The sequence below is a fragment of the Marmota marmota genome, unplaced genomic scaffold (genome assembly GCF_001458135.2).
Source record: "Marmota marmota marmota unplaced genomic scaffold, marMar, whole genome shotgun sequence".
Taxonomy (NCBI): domain Eukaryota; kingdom Metazoa; phylum Chordata; class Mammalia; order Rodentia; family Sciuridae; genus Marmota; species Marmota marmota.
The window spans coordinates 13,466,809-13,485,658 of NW_026000093.1; the positions used below are offsets into that span (position 1 = coordinate 13,466,809).

An 18,850-nucleotide genomic window follows, 5' to 3' on the forward strand; every position below is an offset into this window, starting at 1 on the left:
ACATACAACTTCTCATGTCATACTCAATGATTTTTCTTGAAAAGCTAGAAAGAACTTTAGCTAGATTTATTCTGCAAGGTGTAGATGAAATTTGTTGGTAAAGTCTTATGCTTACCTTGGGCACTACCATTGAGTTACACCTCTATCCCTTCTTTCTCCTTTTTTAAAAATTAGAAAATCTCTTGTTTTAACAAATCCAAGCAATATAGATGCTTATAAAATATAAACATTTTCTCTATACTCCAAATTTTTCCAATGATAACTTTTAATATTTTCATGTGCGTCTTTTCTACATGTAGACATGTGTTTACATATAGTTGAAAAAGTACAAATCACATTATACCAAAGTTTAATTTTTCTACAACTTGTTTTTTCCAACATTCGTTATAAAATAGACATATTTCCAACAGATTTATTTCATTCTTATAATAATACCATAATACTCCACTGCTTAAATACATTATGGTTTATTCATCTGTATACTATTAATGATTTATTGGTTGATCATATATATATGATTAATGATTTATTAATCTATATACTATTAATTATCTCTCATTTTCTAAACCAATTTAGTGATTTGCTTGATTTTTTAAAAAATGTTGTGAGTCAAGTCAGCAAAGACAGCCTGCACTTCCTGTGGCTATTTATACTTCCTTAGTGGTCTGTTATCCTTCTGGGGTAGGGGACTAGAAGATGTGATGACTACCATGTAGCTTAATGAATATATAGATTGTTTCGGTTTTTGTTACTCAAAAAAAATCTTTCCAGGGGCTGGGGCTGTAGCTCAGTGGTAGAGCGCCTGCCTCACATGTGTGAGGAACTAGGTTCGATCCTCAGCACCATGTAAAAATAAATTAATATATTTTAAAAAATCTTTCCAGAAACACCTCATCATATTTCTTTATAGACTTGTGCTAGTATTTAAAAAAATTTTTTATAGTTGTAAATGGACAGAATGCCTTTATTTTATTTATTTTTATGTGGTGCTAAGGATTGAACCTAGTGCTTCACATATACTAGGCAAGTGCTCTACCACTGAGCTATAGACCCTGCCCCTTGTGCTAGTCTTTCTATAGGATAAACTTCTAGGCATGCAGGTACTGTGCACAGCATAAGTACATTTACATATTTTTAAAATACTGAGTTTTTGCCCATTTGACACATGGAATAGAGGCAGAGTATTCTGTGGAGTTGGCACAAGAACACTAACACCTGAAGTCTGGCCCACGGGTCTGACATAGTGAGCATTTGTCTAGCTTATTTTATGGAAATAGCTTGAACATCAGGGAATCTCCTAGGATAAATTTATATCTATTACATTCAAACTGTAGCAAGTAAGTTATGTGTGGAGATGAAAAGACAATTCTCTAGCCAGGTCAACTTCTGTTCTCAGAACTACAGTGGATGCTGGCAATTCTTTCAATTAAAATGGCAACTAGTACAGTTTCATTGATGCTTCAAACAGAGCAGATAGATCCTCTTCTGACTGGGGACGGGGTGCAAGCTTGGTGACCCTTTCCTGAAACAGTAAATAAAAGGAGTTACTCAGGGCTTGCAAAAGACTGTAAAAGTTACTTGTTATGTACATTAACGTAGTCTTAAGAAAGAATGATTTGATAATAGTCATATCTTTAAAACCATTTCTTGTATGCTGTGTATTAGCTAATTACCAACTCAGAGGCTTATCAAGTCATGCCTCTTTCCCAAGGAGCTTTCAAAAGCTATTGCCCCTTGCCTTCTGCCCTGGACAAATGTATAAAATCAAACCAGTCATACAGAAAACACCTTCTCTAACAACCAAACCGGGTCTGTCAACAACCTCTGCCAATTCTCCAAGGGCAGAGAGTCCTGTCCCAGGCACAGAGAGTGCTGCTAAAGAAAACAAAACTATTTGTCCTTGACTTCTAAGACCATATATTTTGCAACATGGACTTAAGGTATATTCAAAAGAAATTCTGTAGGACATGAGCCATCAGGCTGTGTGCAACAAGCGATTTCTTTATTCCTATAAACTAACGTTTTACCTCTCCTTTCCCAAACTAGTTTAGTGATTTGCCCAGTTTTTCAATGATTATTATGAGTCAAGTCAGCAAACAGCCTGCACATCCTATGGCTATTTTTACTCCTTCAGTGGTATTTATCCCTCTGGGATAGGGGACTAGAAGGTATGATGACTACTATGTGGTCTAAATGAGTAAGGGGCTCCCACTTTCACGGGAGCATACCTGGTAAACAGGGAGGCTCATTATGGGGAGAGCTCAGTTGTGTTCACTGCTCTACACCCTAGTGGTGACCAGAACACTTGACACACAGAAAGTAGATGCTCAAGAGTTACTTGTTGAGTTAATGAAGATGGTGGGGAGGGGAGATATTGACATCTCAAAGGTTATATGTACAAGACCAGAGTCGGCCTACCCCTCCCATTTTTCAACTCAGAAATGACACCCAGTAGCTCAGATGAAAACTTAGGAGCTAGCCGTGAGTTCTCTTTTCCTTGCTCTGCAGGTTCAACCCATCAGCAAATCTGTTTGACCTACGTCCGAAATGAATCCCCAATCTAGAGCACTTCTCACCTCCTGTTGCAGACACCATTATGCGCCTGTGCTGCCTGACAGCCTTTTCCACTTTTGCTCCACTATCGCCCCCTAGAGGTAATTTTCTCCAAAGCGGCCCTAATGATGCCCCCCTCCCCCTTTTAAATCTTATCACACCATCCCAGTGCTTAAAACTCTTGGATAATCTCCTTGTTGTGATTAGTGCAAAATTATAATCTCTGATGCTGCCCTAGCCTGGTCTTGCTTCTCACCCCAGCTCTCTCCTCTCCCATTGTCTCATCTCACTTGGTCCCACTGTTCCTTTTAAATGTTTGGCTTTCCCCTCTGCCTGCAGAGCTTCATGTAGCTGCCACCAAGCAGAGGACTTCTCACAAAAGACTTCATTACCTTGCTGGGGTTCCCACCACATCATCCCTGCAAGGTTACTCTCTGTCTCATCATCCAGGTTTTTCCTTCACATCATTAATCACTATCTGAAATTATTTTGTTTATATCTTATTTATAGATGTTCATTGTCTGTCTCCCCCCTCACTAGAACATAAGATCCAGGAAGGAAGAAAGGGACTTTATTTTCCTCTTTGCTGTATCCCAAACAATGCATGATATATGGTAGATATCAAAGAGTATTTTTCAGTTAAAAGAAAGATGAGGGGCTGTGGCTGTGGCTCAGCGGTAGAGCGCTCGCCTAGCATGTGTGAGGTGCTGGGTTCTATCCTCAGCACCACATAAAAATAAATAAATAGAATAAAGGTATTGTGTCCAACTACAACTAAAAAAATATTTAAAAAAAGAAAAGAAAGATAAAAAGAAAGAAGGAGGGCTGGGGCTACAGCTCAGTGGTAAAGTACTTGCCTCGAATGTGTGGGACACTGGGTTCCATCCTCAGCTCCACATAAAAATAAATAAAGATATTGTGTGTCCATCTACAACTAAAAAAATTTTAAAAAAAGAAAAGGAAAGAAGGAAACGTTAAAAAATCAACTCAGGGCTGGGGTTGTGACTCAGTGGTAGAATGCTTGCTTAAAGTGTGTGAGGCACTGGGTTTGAGCTGAGTATTACCACATAAAAATAAATAAATAAAATAAAGGTATTATGTCCCTCTGCAACTAAAAAAATTTTTTTAAAATATCAACTCCAAATGGGTCTAAACCCCAGAAATAAGAGCACAAACCTTAAAACTCTTAGAAGAATACAAAGGGGGAGAACTTCATGACCTTGGAATTGGCAAAGATATTTTGGATATGAGATGAAAAACACAGGCAATAAGGGAAAAACCAGACAATCTGGACTAGATAAAAATTTAAAACTTTTGTGCATCAAGATACTAACAAGAGGGATAAAGATAACTCACAAAACAGGAGAAAATATTTGCAATCATATATCTGATCAGGGATAAATGTCCAGAATTTAAAAATGATTTCTACAATTCAACAACAGTAACAACAACAAAACCCTAAACCACTCAATTCAAAAATGAGCAAATAACTTGAATAAATATTTCTCCAAAGAAAATAAATAGCTAGTAAATGCATGACAACATGCTCAGTATTATTAATCATCAGGGAAACACAAATCAAAGCCTTAACTAGATACCACTTCACACCTATTGAGATGAACTATTATAAAATGGAAAATAAGGAGTGTTGATGGAGAGGTGGAGAAATTGGAACTGCATGTATTGTTAATGAAAATATAAAATGATTCAGCCACTATGGAAAACAGTTTATCAATTCCTCAAAAAGTTAAACGTAGAATTACTATACGGTCTAATTCTACTCCTAGGTTTATACTCAAAAGAAAGCAGGGACTCAAATAGACAACTACACATCAATGTTCATAGCATTATTCATAATGGCCAAAAGATGGACACAACCCATGTCCATCAACATGTGAATGGATAAACAAAATGGGATGTGCCTATACAATGAAATATTATTCAGACATGAGCAGGAATGAAATTCTGACACATGCTATAACATGCATGAACAGTGAAGACATTATGATAAATGAAATAAGTCAGTCACAAAAGGAAAAATATTGTGAAATTCTACTTAAATGAGGTACCTAGAATAGGCAAATTCAGAGATAGAAGGTAGAATAGAAGTTACCAAAGGCTGGGAGAAGGGGGAATTGTTGTTTAAGGGATGTATGGCTATTTGGGATGATAAAAGAAAGTTCTGGAAATGTTTGGCTGTATAACACTGAATATACTTAATAGCACTGAGTTATATGTGTAAAATTAATTAGAATGGTAAATTTTATGTTTTATGTACATGTGTCCACAATTAAAAATAATTGAAAATAAAAAGGATGGATGAATGGATGGATATTTGGAAAAAGGTGAGGGACAATATTGATGAATATGAGTGAGGCAAAAGCAAAATTTTACATCCCAGCAGATCCTCCAGAGACCCTAAGGAATTTTGAAAATCCACAGCAAGGCAAAGGCTTGTTCATGGTTCTTCTATCTATCATCTATCTATGTTTACAGCAGGGTTGAGAGCAGAAGTTCAGCATTTTCTATGGCCACATACGATGATTATCTCCACATTACTCTGTTATAATGAGTCTTATCTGATAAGCTCAAAGTCCCTTTACACAATCTGGGTTTATCTTTAGTCACACAGTTCAGGACTCTTAGAAGGACCTGGGGCCATGCCTAAGCAGAATTGCTCTTTCATATCTCTAGCCCCCAGAGAGTGGTTAAATGCGGGCAAAGACAAAGTTTGTGATGTCTCGCTAGACAAATCAGCTCTGCCATATGAAAGCTAAACTCAGAATGAAGACGTGTTAAGCAACGTGCGGTTATTTATAGACATGTAAGACCAAGAACAACTGATTAACATGGGCACCGAAGTAAATTCAGACTTCTACTTTTAGCACATTCATAAAATAACAACATTTCAGCTGCCCTGTCTACCAGGGAGTGGAAGTGCTCATTCGGGTAGGCAGCTCTCCTCAGTAATGAAATGTTTTGATTTGAAATGTAAATGTTTCTTTCCAGGGGTTTCAGAAATTCATCTTGGAAGATTAATTTATTTTTGCCTGCTCTCCTTGCAGCCTAGCTACGGCAGTTGGAAGCCTCTGTACACAGGGCCACTATTTGCTGCCACCAGTAAGGGCTGTGGTGTTTGGTCAAGAATACAGGCCTGGTTGTTCCTTCCAGAGAAAACTGGTCCCTGGTTGCTGAACATAAAAGAACCTTTATCAAACATCGACTCTATGAAATAAACTCTCTGGCAATGTCCTTTAAGGGACTAGTCTATCCTCCTCCCTGCCTTAAATCCCGTAGACACTAAAAAGTGAAGATCGGTTTACTAGGCGTGTAAAATTCTGAAGTTGCAATAACCTCTCTGTAAAATGTTCACTGCTGCCAAAATGCAAAATAAAACAAAACCCCACAGTCATTCTTCATCTGCAGAATAGACAAGCTCATTTCTAAGATCCCCTTTAAAGTCCTAGGAGTCTATGAATATGTGCATATATCTATCCCATTGACTCCAAAATGGAACCAGTGCTAGTTAATTAACTTCAACTGTTTCTCCTAATCATGCAAACATGATCAAAGGGGGAAAGGCAGTATACACCTTGGGGCTGCTTTATGAAAACAGATCAAGGGAAATCTGGCTTCCTACTTTGTGACATGACTTACATTCAAAAGATTGCATTTACCTCCCATCTTTTGTGAAACTAAGAAATTCATTTTGTCTAATTAAGGTTTTGCTTCTATGATTTCTCTCTATGACATGTACATGAAGGCATCCAGAATAATACCTAATTAACTTACTATTTTAGTGGATGGTCTCCAATGTTTCCAGACTAAATGTTATAGTCTGGAATAGCTCTTGAAAGTGAAGGTCTGAGCACAGTAGAATTAGAACAGTGAAAACTTGCCAATGTGTGTTGATGGAGGGGAAGTGCACTGTCACCAGCTATTAAATGGCTAAGAATACTATACAGTTTCATCTAAAAATCATAGATACCATTCTTGGAAGCAGACAAACACATTTTTGAATACTGTCCTGGGTTAAACAAGCATAACTTTATAGAGGGCCCTTGCAGAATAGATAGTGTTACTGAGACTGTGCTATTAAAATCAGGAAGACCACTCAGTCTGTGGTGTCCCTGGACAGGCCTTCATGGTACCCCTGACTTTGGCTGAGTCCTAGTTAGTCAATCTGAGGAAACATCTCAAAAAGTTACTACCACCTAGCCACTTAGCTCATCTGGACAGAGGCTGTAAGAGGAAGGGTCTGCAGGTATGTGTTTATTTAGCATGTTTTTTAGGTTGTGCTAGGAGCTAAAGTCCTGCCCTTATGGAACTTATAGTCTAGTAAGTTTGGATAAAGTAATTGTGATGGCCTCACAAGGTCTTATCTTTTGGCTATTTTGTCTCTTGGACTTATGAGTTAGAACTAAGAATTCATAGGATGGCTCAGGGCTGCGCTACACTTTTTTTTTTTACATTCAATTATATTTTATTTTTATTTTTTTCATTATTTTAAACTATTTTTTAGTTGTTGATGGATATTTATCTTTTTAAATTTATATTCGGTGCTGAGAATCAAACCCAGTGCCCCACACATGTGAGGCAAGCACTCTGCCACTGAGCCACAACCGCAGCCCATCATTTATATTTTTAGATACAACTGGATTCACTGGACTTTAATCTAAATCTGGGAAACTGGTGGCTCATGGTCTATGATTCATTTGTACATAGGGAAACCAGGGCAAACTCAGTAGGAACATCTGGATTGCTTATTTTTCTTGAAATTGGAAGTTCTACCAATAGAAGGACCTGAATTTCTGCTTGGTGATAAGAATTGCAGAATAGCTGTTCACCCAATTAGATGGGTCACATGCTTTCCAGTTTACCAAAGTCCCCACTACTTCCTGTTGTATTAAATGACTTTGTTGATTGCCTACATGGCTCCTGGTGGAAATATGAGCCAGTGAGCCAGATCTATACAAATATCTTACGTGAGTGGTGAGACTGTCAACATTCTACACACTGATACATGGGGATGAAGCAGTTAGTTCAAAGTCTTTACTACCTGGAGTAAGAGGGAAAAGAGCACTGCTACTTATAGTATGCAGGATGCCAAGCAGGATATTCCAGATTTAGCTTTGTTTCAAGGTCAGGGAGAGGCCCACAAATGCCTTAACTTTGGACAGAAGAGACCCACAATATTAAAATGATCCCTGTCTTGCCATATAATTCCAGGCATGGTGAACACCGTGTGGCCCACCAACCAAGCTCTCATGGCTCTGAGCTCTCTACTTGGTGATGAATTGCAATGAACAGAGTCTTGGCCCATTAGCATCTGATGTATCAGCTTGAGAGTTCCAACAAAGGATCAACTCTCTTCATGAGATTCTTGGGAGAGGGAAGTTAATACATCTATATGATTCTGCCAAATAAAGAACTGCAGCTCACTTGATATTCTTTAGCAAAGTTTAAGTAAATGAAATAAGACCCAGAGAAAATAACATTTGTATAAAATATACAATCTTCCAAATTCATTCCAAAGCAATTTTGTAATAGTTTCAACTTAAATGGCGTGCTCATTTGTCACAAAATAGTAGGAATTTGTCACTCTTTATAATGGAAAATAACATCAGCAGTCCTTTTGAACAGCTTTGTGCTATTTTACAGGGGAATCTTAAAAGAACAGAAATAGGGAAATTTTGCCTTAGTTCAGGGTTGATTTGGGTTGTTGTCCCCTCAAATTTCCATAAAGAATCCTTTCAGTTTTACCATAAAATCCTCACCTAAACCACACTTCTATGGAATAACATAAAGGCAAAGGAGCCTGGGCCCCTTCCCAATGGAGAACTGCTGTGGAGGAAACCTGAGACCAGCTGCAGAACCCTATGTCTCTATCTCCCCCTAACCCACCCCAAATGAAGCATATTTTTCTGGAAGCTCTGTGCTTCTTAGCAGGAGTGAGGACCATGCTGTGCCTCTTACCTGGGGCAACGTTCCTTTCACTAATGCAGGGATGTCGGCCTTGGAGTAACCAATGGCAGCGAGGCCATCATCAACATTTAAATCAAATAAGAATTTCCGGAGTGCATCTGCCAATACAGGCCCAGCATCTTGGATCTTGGCAGTGCGAATGTCCGCTCCTAGAAGACACAAAATGCACACTGGGGAGAGAGGGTGTAGGCGGAGAGGAAGGCACAAGATCAGTCAGATACAACATGTGTACTCTTATCCATTTCCAAATGCCAAGGATGAGGGCATCACTGTGCCTCCCTCAAGGTGGCTCAATGGTCAATGATCAACCCCACAGAAAACGTGTTGGCAAGGCAAGACTGAGAAGCCCAGGGCCTCTGCAAGAAAAAAAGTCTGCCAGGGCTCTTAAATTGACTCTCACATTTCTAAGGAACTGTCAATTCCTACCTGCTCAGCCTTTGGGTGGTGGGAAAGAGGTACAGAAGCAATAAAGAAAGCTACAGAAAGGAAACCAGAAAAGAAGTCTGGTACTTGGGGAGGAGGAAGGAGCATTTGTAGGTGAAACACAGCTTATGTGATTTTCAAGGCTTGGAATTTGCTGACATCTAGAGGTGTGCATGTTTCATGTCTTTTCTCATGCAACATCTTAAAAAAAGTCAAGACCTGGAACTGGGGATGTGGCTCAATGGTTGAGCACTTGCCTAGCATGTGCAGGGCCCTGGGTTAAATCTCTAGTAACACACACACACACACACACACCATGGGGGGGGGAGTAGAAAGAGGGGGGAAAAGAGGGGGGAAGAGGGAGGAGGAGAGGGAGGAGGAGAAGGAGGAGGAAGGGACCCTTCGTAAAAGCCTTGTGAGACAAGGATATAAAAGTACCAAAACTCCCACATTAATTGCCAAAAAGGAAGAAAATAGTATAACAAAAATGTGTAACAGTGACCAGGGAGGGAAATATTTCCTTTTTATAGCTAGAAACTTTCTTCTTATTTTTGTCTTTGTTGCCAAAGGGCAGGGAAGTTTCCTTTTAATAAATATTACAGTACCAACTGGGCAGAAGCAAGAACATGAAGCCTCTCAGAAAACCCTGCTTCATGTATAGGTATTAATGATAACAGTGAAGAGGTAAGAAGGTTGCCAAGGTTTGGAGATTTGTAAGGACAAAGTTTTTACATAATTAATAATTAATACTTATAATCCTAGAGATGTAAGTCTGGAAGAGCCATGGGTTCTGTCCACCTGGAGGGTGAAAATTCCCAGAGGAAGCACCTGCCTTGTTCCCCATCTTTTGAATGGACACCTTCACTGCCAAGAAGCAAAGCACTCTGTGAACAGAAGGCAGCACTGCATGAAGTTTATCCAAAGTGCCTCTGAAGGAGACTAGAACGTTCTGTTCACCTACATGTTGGAGCATATTATTAAATCAGTTTAAGCTTTCCTTTCTATGAAGTGAGAACAGTTTTATTAATCTAGGGAATGGGGTAAATTGAACCAGGAGAGCAGCAGCTAAAACATGGATTAGGGAGAGGTGACATTCAATGCAGGGTTTGTGATTTTTTTTTAAAAAATATTTTTAAGTTGTAGATGGACACAATACCTTTATTTTATTTTTTATGTGGTGCTGAGGAACAAACCCAGTGCCTCACATGTGCAAAGCGTACGCTCTACCACTGAGCCACAACCCCAGCCCCATCCCATTTGTGATGTTTTTATGTTCTAGGATGGCTGCCATAAAACACACCATCAAAATCTCTGGGTTTTCCTATGAAGTGTTTTTAGGAAAAAGAGAGAGGCGAGAAAGAGGTGTGGGGGGGGGCAAAGGGGGGTAAGAAAGATAATCCATTGTCCTAAACCTAAGAAAATCTGAGATTACATAGAAAATCAAAATATTTAATGGCCAAATATGGGACTAATATGAAAATTTCCTGTGTAAGGAGGAGAAAAACCCATGGGTTCTTCTAGCCTGGATCTTGTCTAACAGAGGAAGGGCTTTCTCAGTAATGTTGGTGGTTGTGTGGAATGTGCACTTTAAGTTCTCTAATATTTTTCCCATTTTTCCATGAATGCAATCTGTGATTTGCTCCCTTATTTCAACCATTTGTACTGTTTGCATATTTACAAAGGCAACTGTGTCCCAGCCTGAGGCTGAAGGACATCTCCCTTCTAAAAGGGAAAGGGGACACAAGATCTTCATAAAGTTGGTGGCATGTTCTCACAGCATATGCTGGAAATCAAGCCTGGGGCTGGCTCTGGGTCCTAGGAGGCAGACATTAATATGCTCAGCACAGCCCCTGGAACTCTGAGCACAAATGGGTAAGTGTGTGAGGGGAGTGAAGGGGAAGCCGAGCTTGCAGAGGATGTCTGCGGTCATTCCCACCTCCTTGGAAACAGTCTCTCTCCAACGGCTGGAGCTCCAGCAGCATAATGAAGTTTTCTTTTTAGCCTTTCCTTCCCCACCCTAAACCTGAGCAGGGGAATAAGGTGGTTTGCAAATTAATCAAATACTCGAGTCTGCTTAAAAGAGTTCTCATGTCAGAAAAACACCAACATTTTCCTTTCTACTACAGCTATCGGAATATAATTTTTATTTCTGGTAAGATTAAGAAGGGACTGTGAATGTCTTATAATAGATCTGATTTATTCTAAAGTATGGCGAACAGTTCATTCGGGATCTTTTTAATAAAGTTTCTCATTCAGATTCACTGTGATTGGGAATTTATTCTTGCTTCCAGATTTAGATTCATTTTACTATCAATTCCACTTGGCAAAAACCAACTATAAATTAATAGTAGGTACAGAGTTAAACTTTCCTTGAGCATGAAAGCAGAGAAAATAATATTACTACAAATTTAAAATAATCAATATTTGGTTCTGTTTCATTCTTATCAGACTCTTAGAAACAAAAAAATTATGGTATTTTAGTGCTTACATAGGGCTTTGAACAAGTCACTGATATTTTTTTAAGCCACTCCAAAGCAACATATTTTGGCATTATTCTTTATGGTTACCTTCAGAAGCAATCCTAGGAAATGCTCCACCTGTGTGGGTCACAGATTTATGAGTAATGGTTCATACCCAATATTTCTGCTGTCTCCAGGTGCCGCTCTGGAAACATCTGGGCTGTGAACGTGAACACTGCTGGGGATGTGAGAACCACAGAAAGGCCATGGGGCTGTGGAGAGACAGTAAAACCGTTCTTCCTCCTGCATTCTCCGGGTATTACTTTAACCTATATTCCATGCAGTCAAGAATTGACAAATATGGGTTGGGAGGTATAGCTCAGTGATAGAGATCTCAGGGGTTGCATGCATGATGCTCTGGATTCAACCTCCAGGAAATTGTGAGGAATATAAGATTTAATAAAATAATTTTTATTAATTATTTTTACCACCAGTGGGTGATCCACATTGTAATCTTTTGCTTTATATGTCTTCACTAAACCTGAAATTGGGTAGGACATTCCATGGCTAGAAAAGAAAAAAAAAAAAGATGCTTAAGTTGACATACAAATATCAGAATTCATATCAATTACACAAAGACACTCTTATGGGGGGGGGCCCTTCACACAGAGATATATATTCTTTTTTTCTTGGATGTAAGGACCACTGTGATTCACTCCAAGTTCAGTGTATTCATTAATAAAACTTGTGAAATGTTCAAATTCGACAATCAAATTCAAATTCTACGATCGTAGAATTGTAGGCCATTCAACAACATGCAAGCTGGACTACCAGGGATTTATCCTTCCAGTAACTGATAGATCCTTTCAATGCCATTCCTTTCCAAGGGCATTGAATCATAATGTGTTAGTCTAGTCTGAGAGGTTGTTAGTTCAACTGATTTGTCTTGCTTACATTCTAACTTAAGGATTTGTTTAGACTTAGTTTGTCATCAAGAAAAACCATCATAGTTTTTGTTTTTACTGAAAATCTTTATATCCTCTTGGATTCTTAGTGAACAAATAGGAAGATGTTATAGTATACTAAATGATTCAGAAGATAAATATTGTGACAAGTTAGTATATTTACAATTAATTTGGTAAAAATGAAATGTTTTCATGAGTAAAATGATCTGTAGTTTTTTTTTTTAATGGATTATTGGGGGCTGGGTTGTGGCTCAGCGGTAGAATGCTCGCCTCAGATGTATGAGACCCTGGGTTCCATCCTCAGCACCACATAAAAATAAGTGAATAAAATAAAGATATTGTGTCCAACTACAAATAAAAAATAAATATTTTTTAAAAAATGGATTATTGGATGACTTTTCGCTTATTTACATTTCACGGCAAGAATTATTTTGGTGAACTATACGAATATTTATGAAAGGGAAAAGAGTGCTCCTAGCCCATCCTTCATGAAATGAACCGGAAGTTATTGATTATCTGAGTTGTTGGTACTTTGAAATGTGTTTTACCTGTCGTAGGCTCAGAAAATGATTGCCTGGTGTGTTTTTGTGATATAATAGGATTCATGTAGGTCTCAAAGGTAACTTTTTATCAATATACAAAATGTTGCTTTTATTTTAACAGTTGCCTATGTTCTTTGTAGAAGACAAAAACTATTGGTAGTCCTATGTAGTCCTATTTCCTTCTAGTCATTTTATGCATGTTTAATTATAATTTTATTGTGCACATAGTTTTATGCATTGCTTTTGCTACTTAATAGTCTTTTTAAACATTTCCCATATAAATATGTTCAAAAACATTATTTTTAATGGCTTTATTTTTTTCTTTCTTTCTTTCTTTTTTTGGGCCTGATTTTATTCTTAAAGTATTATACTTTAGTTAACCATTAATTATTGGAATTAGGTTGCACTAAAAATTTTCAATTATAAATAACACAATATCCTTTTTGTATCCATAAGCAATTGTTATGAAATTTATTATACAGCAGATGTGAAATTAAAAAAAATAACACCTAGGTGAACATTCTTACAAAGAAATTTGTGGCTCATATCATGGATATTTCTTTAGGCTAGATTCCTAGTAGTGATTTAGTTGGTTAAGAGGTATAAATATTTTTCTGGCTCTGGGTACAAAAGTTCACTTGATTTTTGAAAAGGTTTGAACCAAGTTATGGTTACACCAAGATTATGTTCTCATTAGCAGCAGAGTTTGATGATGACTATTTCCTTACATTTACCCTAGCAAAGGTCCATTTTTTTGTTCTCAGTGTTCACTGTTTTTCAATTTTAAAGCAACATATCAATAAAGTTCCTATAAAACAGATCATTTCTGGGCTATTGACAAGATTCTGATCTCTCTCTCTCTCTCTCTCTTTTTTTAAATAAGTGATTAGGGGAAGCATCCTGCATTTGAGATTTTAAGAATCTATGACACATGGCAAGGCTATGGAGAAATCAGAACCCTGATCCACTTTTGGTGGGGATGTAAAACAGTGCAGTCTGGAAGTTTCTCATAAATTGAAACACAGAATTACCATACGATCCCACAATTGCATTCCCATGTATAAAATAAGAGAAATGAAAATATGTATACACAAAAACTGGTACAGGAATGTTCACAGCAACATTATTTATCATAGCCCCAAATCATAACAATCCAAACTCCATCAGCTGGTGAATGGATAAATAAAATGTGGTATATCTGCCAAACGGAATGTTATTTGGCAATAAAAAGAATGAAATGCTGATACACGGCTGAACCTTGGAATATTATGCTAATTAAAACAAGCTGGGATACAAAAGACCATATAAATTAAATCATACAGAATAGAGAAATCTATAGATATAGAAAGTAGAATCATATTGAATAGAGAATAGGTAAATCTCTATATAGAAAAAGTAGATCAGTATCCTCTTAATAGTAGGGAGGTAGGGGGATTGTTGGGTGACAGCTGAGGGGTCTGGGATTTCTTTTGGGACAAGATGTTCTAAAATTGATGGTTGCAGAACTCTGTTTATATACTAAAAATCATTGAATTGTACACTCTAAATGGATGAATTGTATGATGTATCTGTTATATCTTTAAAAACTGTTATTAAAAAAAAACTGTGACCCAATAAAATTGATTTCAAATGAAGAGACTACTTAGGGACTTTAAATTAAATTTTTTCATTCTACAGCATATTTAAATTTTACCAGTAGTCCTAAATTATAAATATTTGTTTTTAGAAGAAATGGTTTGAGTAAAGAAATACAATCTCATATTCACTCACCACAGATGAACACCGGCATTTCCAAAGCCAATGCCAGCAAAAGTGCTTGCCAAGTGCATATTAGACCTTGCTTCAAGATCATCAGGATTTCTGACAGCCCTGTGAATTATATAAATATTGAACAACAACACATCAACATTGGCATTTCCTACTGAATAAAGAGCTGCCTTAGGAAAAGATGGAGGTGGGGGCTAGAAATGCTACTTGGTAGGAAGAAAAATTAGGAAAATTATTCAAACGACATCTCGTCTTTTAAAGGAAAACCAAAGGGAAACATATTTTCTCATCAATGGTTTTACCAAAAGCATAATAAATATGCTGTCAGCTGCTCATGTGATATAAAAGTGCCAAGGGATATATCAAGCCCTGATACTTGGACTGTGAGAGTTGCTCTAGGAAAGTGCCCTAAGACTCATTCTTCTTCTTCATTTGTCAATGACCTTGACAGCAGCCCTGAATGAATTCTCAGAATGCACCTTGAGCCTGTCGCCCTGGGCTGCCTGCAGTCCAACCCCAGCCCACCCAGTCATCCTTCTTCTTGTGGCACCGACCCAAGTTGGACCCACTGGGGACCTCTTTTGGTACCTGTGGAAACTGCTCATCAACCCTCATATTGTTATTGTGGATGTGGGATATTATTGTAGGCCAAGCCTTTGCTTGCTCTGGGTATCCCTGGTGCCATTATGGAAAAGCAAATTCTCAAAGACCCGTTGGGATTCAGCTCAGCCTTCCTGCACACATTGCTTGGAAACCCTGCCCGAGGGAGGAAGCCGGAAGACTGGCAAGTGAACCACTTCTACTTGGTGTTTCTCAATTTTGCCTTAAGTGAGGGTTCCTGTTATAACAAAAAAAGTGCCAGTCTTTCTTTTCTCCTTTTATTTGGAATAGTTGGGTACTTGTGCCTCCTTCCCCAAACCCAGTGTAACTTCCTTATTTTCCAAACAACAAGGTGAAGTAGCTGATGATGGGGCTTTCAGCCTTTCCTCTGTCCATCTGTGACCCTGTTGACCCTGTTGACCCTTCAGTCCCTGTCAAACAAACTGGCTCTCTAGCTATCTACCTAGACCAATGCTGCTGTGCTTCTCTGTAGTTCTCTCATGAGCCTGAAACAGCTCCATGTCCCTCCCTGCATCTGGGGTGGGGGCTCTACTACAAAATGTATTCCAAAGCCTGTAATCCCAGTGACTGAGGAGGATGAGGCAGAAGGACTGCAAGTTCAAAGCTAGCCTCGGCAACTTAGCAAGACCCTGTCTCAAAATAAAAAATAAAAAGGGCTAAGGATGTGGCTTAGTGATTAAGTGACCCTGGGTTCAACTCCTATTACCAAAAAAAAAAAAAAAAAAGTCGCCATTTTTTCTAAGTGGAGCTTCTAAGATCAAGGCCAGAGGGGCACCACATCTATATCTAGGCGTTACCTGCCTGTTTCCTTACCCACCATTATGTGTTAAGTACAAAAATGAGTGTGACTTTGCATATCTTAATGTCTCAGTTATCATTTTTCATTTTTTAAGTACAGTCAGTCTTCTGTGGGTTCCACATTCATAGATTCAACCAAACATTCATTGAAAATACTGAGAAAAAAAACAACGGCATCTGAACTGAACTCACATGGATTTTTTCCTTGTTACTCCCTAAGCAATACAGTATGATAACTATTTACATAGTATTTACATTATATCAGGTATCTTGAGTAATAGAGAAAGAGTTAAAGTATATTTGGGGTTGTGTGTCAGTTCTATGCAAATACTAAGCCATTTTATAAAAGGAAGTTGACCATCTGAAGATTTTGGTGTTCCAGAAGGTCCTGAAACCAATGCCCCAAGGGCTCAGAGGGATGACCATAGATCTATGCTCTCTCAGGAGCCTTTTGCTATTTGTTCTCTCATAGATTATGACTATAAATGCTTTTGTATTCTTTAAAAAATTTTTTTAATATTTATTTTTTAGTTTTTTTAGGTGGACACAATATCTTTATTCCATTTTTATGTGGTGCTGAGAATTGAACCCAGTGCCTCACGCATGCTAGGCGAGCACGCTACCACTTGAGCCACATCCCCAGCCCTCTTTAAAATTTTTGAATTAATTTTTTTTTTTTTAAGAGATGGGGTGTCTCTGTCTTGCTTAGGCTGGCCTTGAACTCCTGGGCTCAGGTGATCCTTCTGCTTCAGTTTCCACAATAATTGGGCCTACAAGTGTATGCCACTGCACTGGACTATATTTGTATTCTTAAATCTTGCAAAAATTTTTTAGGAATCCTTTTATATTTTTAACCTTTTATATCTCCTGGATCAGCAATCGCTAAATATATATTTCTTAAATTTAGTTTATGAGAGTTTACTCAATGGGTAGTTTCAGTCCTGGATTTGGGCTCAGCCAACATCTACCTGCAGGCTCTCATTTCTGCCTGAAGAGCCAAATTTCAAGAACATCTCCCCTCATTCTAATTTCAGTTTTGAGGCTTTGAAGAATAAACCTCCATTTATTCTATCTGCATCTTCATAAATTAGGGGCTTCCATTCGTCCCCTGGCAACCTTTGCCTTTTCAGATTGAAGCATCCAGTTTTCACCTGCCATCACCTGGATTTCTTCAGAGGTCACTGGTGTCTGGTGCTTCTCCACGTCTATAGGCTGAAATGGTGAACAGATAAGCTCTGGATATTTCAATATCTGGTACCCCATGTTTCATGCGAAGGTGGAGTGTATTTTTATGCTCCATCTCTATTCCTTCAGGGTGACATACCTTTTCAGGTACTTAGCAACGATTCTCAGTGCATGGACTGCCCAAATGTCACTGATTGGGTTGCTGCCCTGGTACGCTGGCCGCGTGATGGGATTGGAAGGGCAGGGGCTCCGCATGTGGTAGGGAAGGGCAGTGTATGACTCCAGTGCGTGGCTAAAGAGAAATATTTAAAATACACAAAATGAACACATTATCTTTCTTCCTTCTTTCCCACATTCAATCGCAAACCAGCACTCTCTCCATTGTGGATATGTTCATTAGCACTGAGATCACAACATATTCCACCAGTTAGCCTCCTGTCCATGACAGTCAATGCACAGCACAGAAATTAATATAGACAGATTTGCATTGGCAGCCCTACATGTTTTTGACCAGTACATATAAGGTTGATTGATCAATGGGTACTAAATTGCAGTGAGGAGTAAGAGGGAGTAAGAAGTTTTTGTGTGCTATTGCACAGTAGGGTGACTATAGATAGTAATTGTGTACTATACATCTCAAAAAGCTAGAAGAAAGAATTTTGAACATTTTTTTTTTGCCATTAAAAATTGATAAATGCTTGAGGAGCTAGATATGTTTAACCTAATTACACAGTATGTACATGTAACAAAACATGATATGGTACTCCATTAATATGTGCAATTTTTGTGTTTCAATTACAAATAAACTCAGAATGAAATTGACTAAATTATGTTATTTCATATATAAATATGTAACAGTGAAACTAATATGTACAAATATAATGCACCAATAAAATATCTAAAAATTATAAATTTAATTTAAAAAAATTACATAACTCTTTTCCAATATAAATATATCTTTATGGTGCTAAATTATTGAATAATTGAGTCATTAAAAAAACACTGAATCTAAAAAATGACTTCTTCATAGAAGATAGTCACCATCTTATACCTAGCATAGGTCAAGTATCATATTACCAAAGGAGGGTCATAGTTATACAGACTTCATTAGGAGTGCAATGCAGCCAGGTGTGGTGGTGGTGCTCACCTTTAATTCCAGGAACTCAAGAGGCTGAGGCAGGAGGATTGCCTCAGCAGTTTAGTAAGACATGTCTCAAAATAAAAATAAGTAAATAACAAGGGCTGGGGATTAGCTCAGTGGTAAAAGTATTTCTGAGTTCAATCTCTAGTACCAGAAAAAAAATTACAGTATAATACCTGGGTATGGTGGCACACGCCTACAGCTAGCAACTTGGGAGGCTGAGAGGAAGGAGGACTGCAAGTTCAAAGCTAGTCTGGGCAATTTAGCAAGACCCAATGTTGAAATAAAAAATAAGAAGGGCGAGGAATGTAGCTCAACTGGGTTCAATCCCCAGTACACCACCACCATAAAGAGAAAGAGAGAGAGAGAGAGAGAGAGAGAGAGAGAGAGAGAGAGAGAGAGAGAGAGAGA

General features: G+C 38.1%; 1 protein-coding gene across 3 annotated transcripts in view; it reads right to left on the reverse strand.

Annotated features, from left to right (window-relative positions):
* Positions 1-247: 247 nt before the first annotated feature.
* Adhfe1 (alcohol dehydrogenase iron containing 1) overlaps positions 248-18,850 on the reverse strand; it is a 32,099-nt gene continuing 13,496 nt past the window's right edge. For 2 of the 3 annotated variants that reach the window (XM_015485826.2, XM_048782985.1), the window contains exons 9-14: positions 17,438-17,590; positions 14,698-14,796; positions 11,909-11,987; positions 11,596-11,692; positions 8,530-8,708; positions 248-1,522 (exon numbers count right to left, since the gene is read on the reverse strand). In XM_015485826.2, the coding sequence (XP_015341312.1) occupies positions 1,439-1,522; positions 8,530-8,708; positions 11,596-11,692; positions 11,909-11,987; positions 14,698-14,796; positions 17,438-17,590 (691 nt within the window). In that variant the 3' untranslated portion in view covers positions 248-1,438. The remainder of the gene's footprint in view (positions 1,523-8,529; positions 8,709-11,595; positions 11,693-11,908; positions 11,988-14,697; positions 14,797-17,437; positions 17,591-18,850) is intronic. The other variant, XM_015485827.2, reaches the window with a different exon arrangement.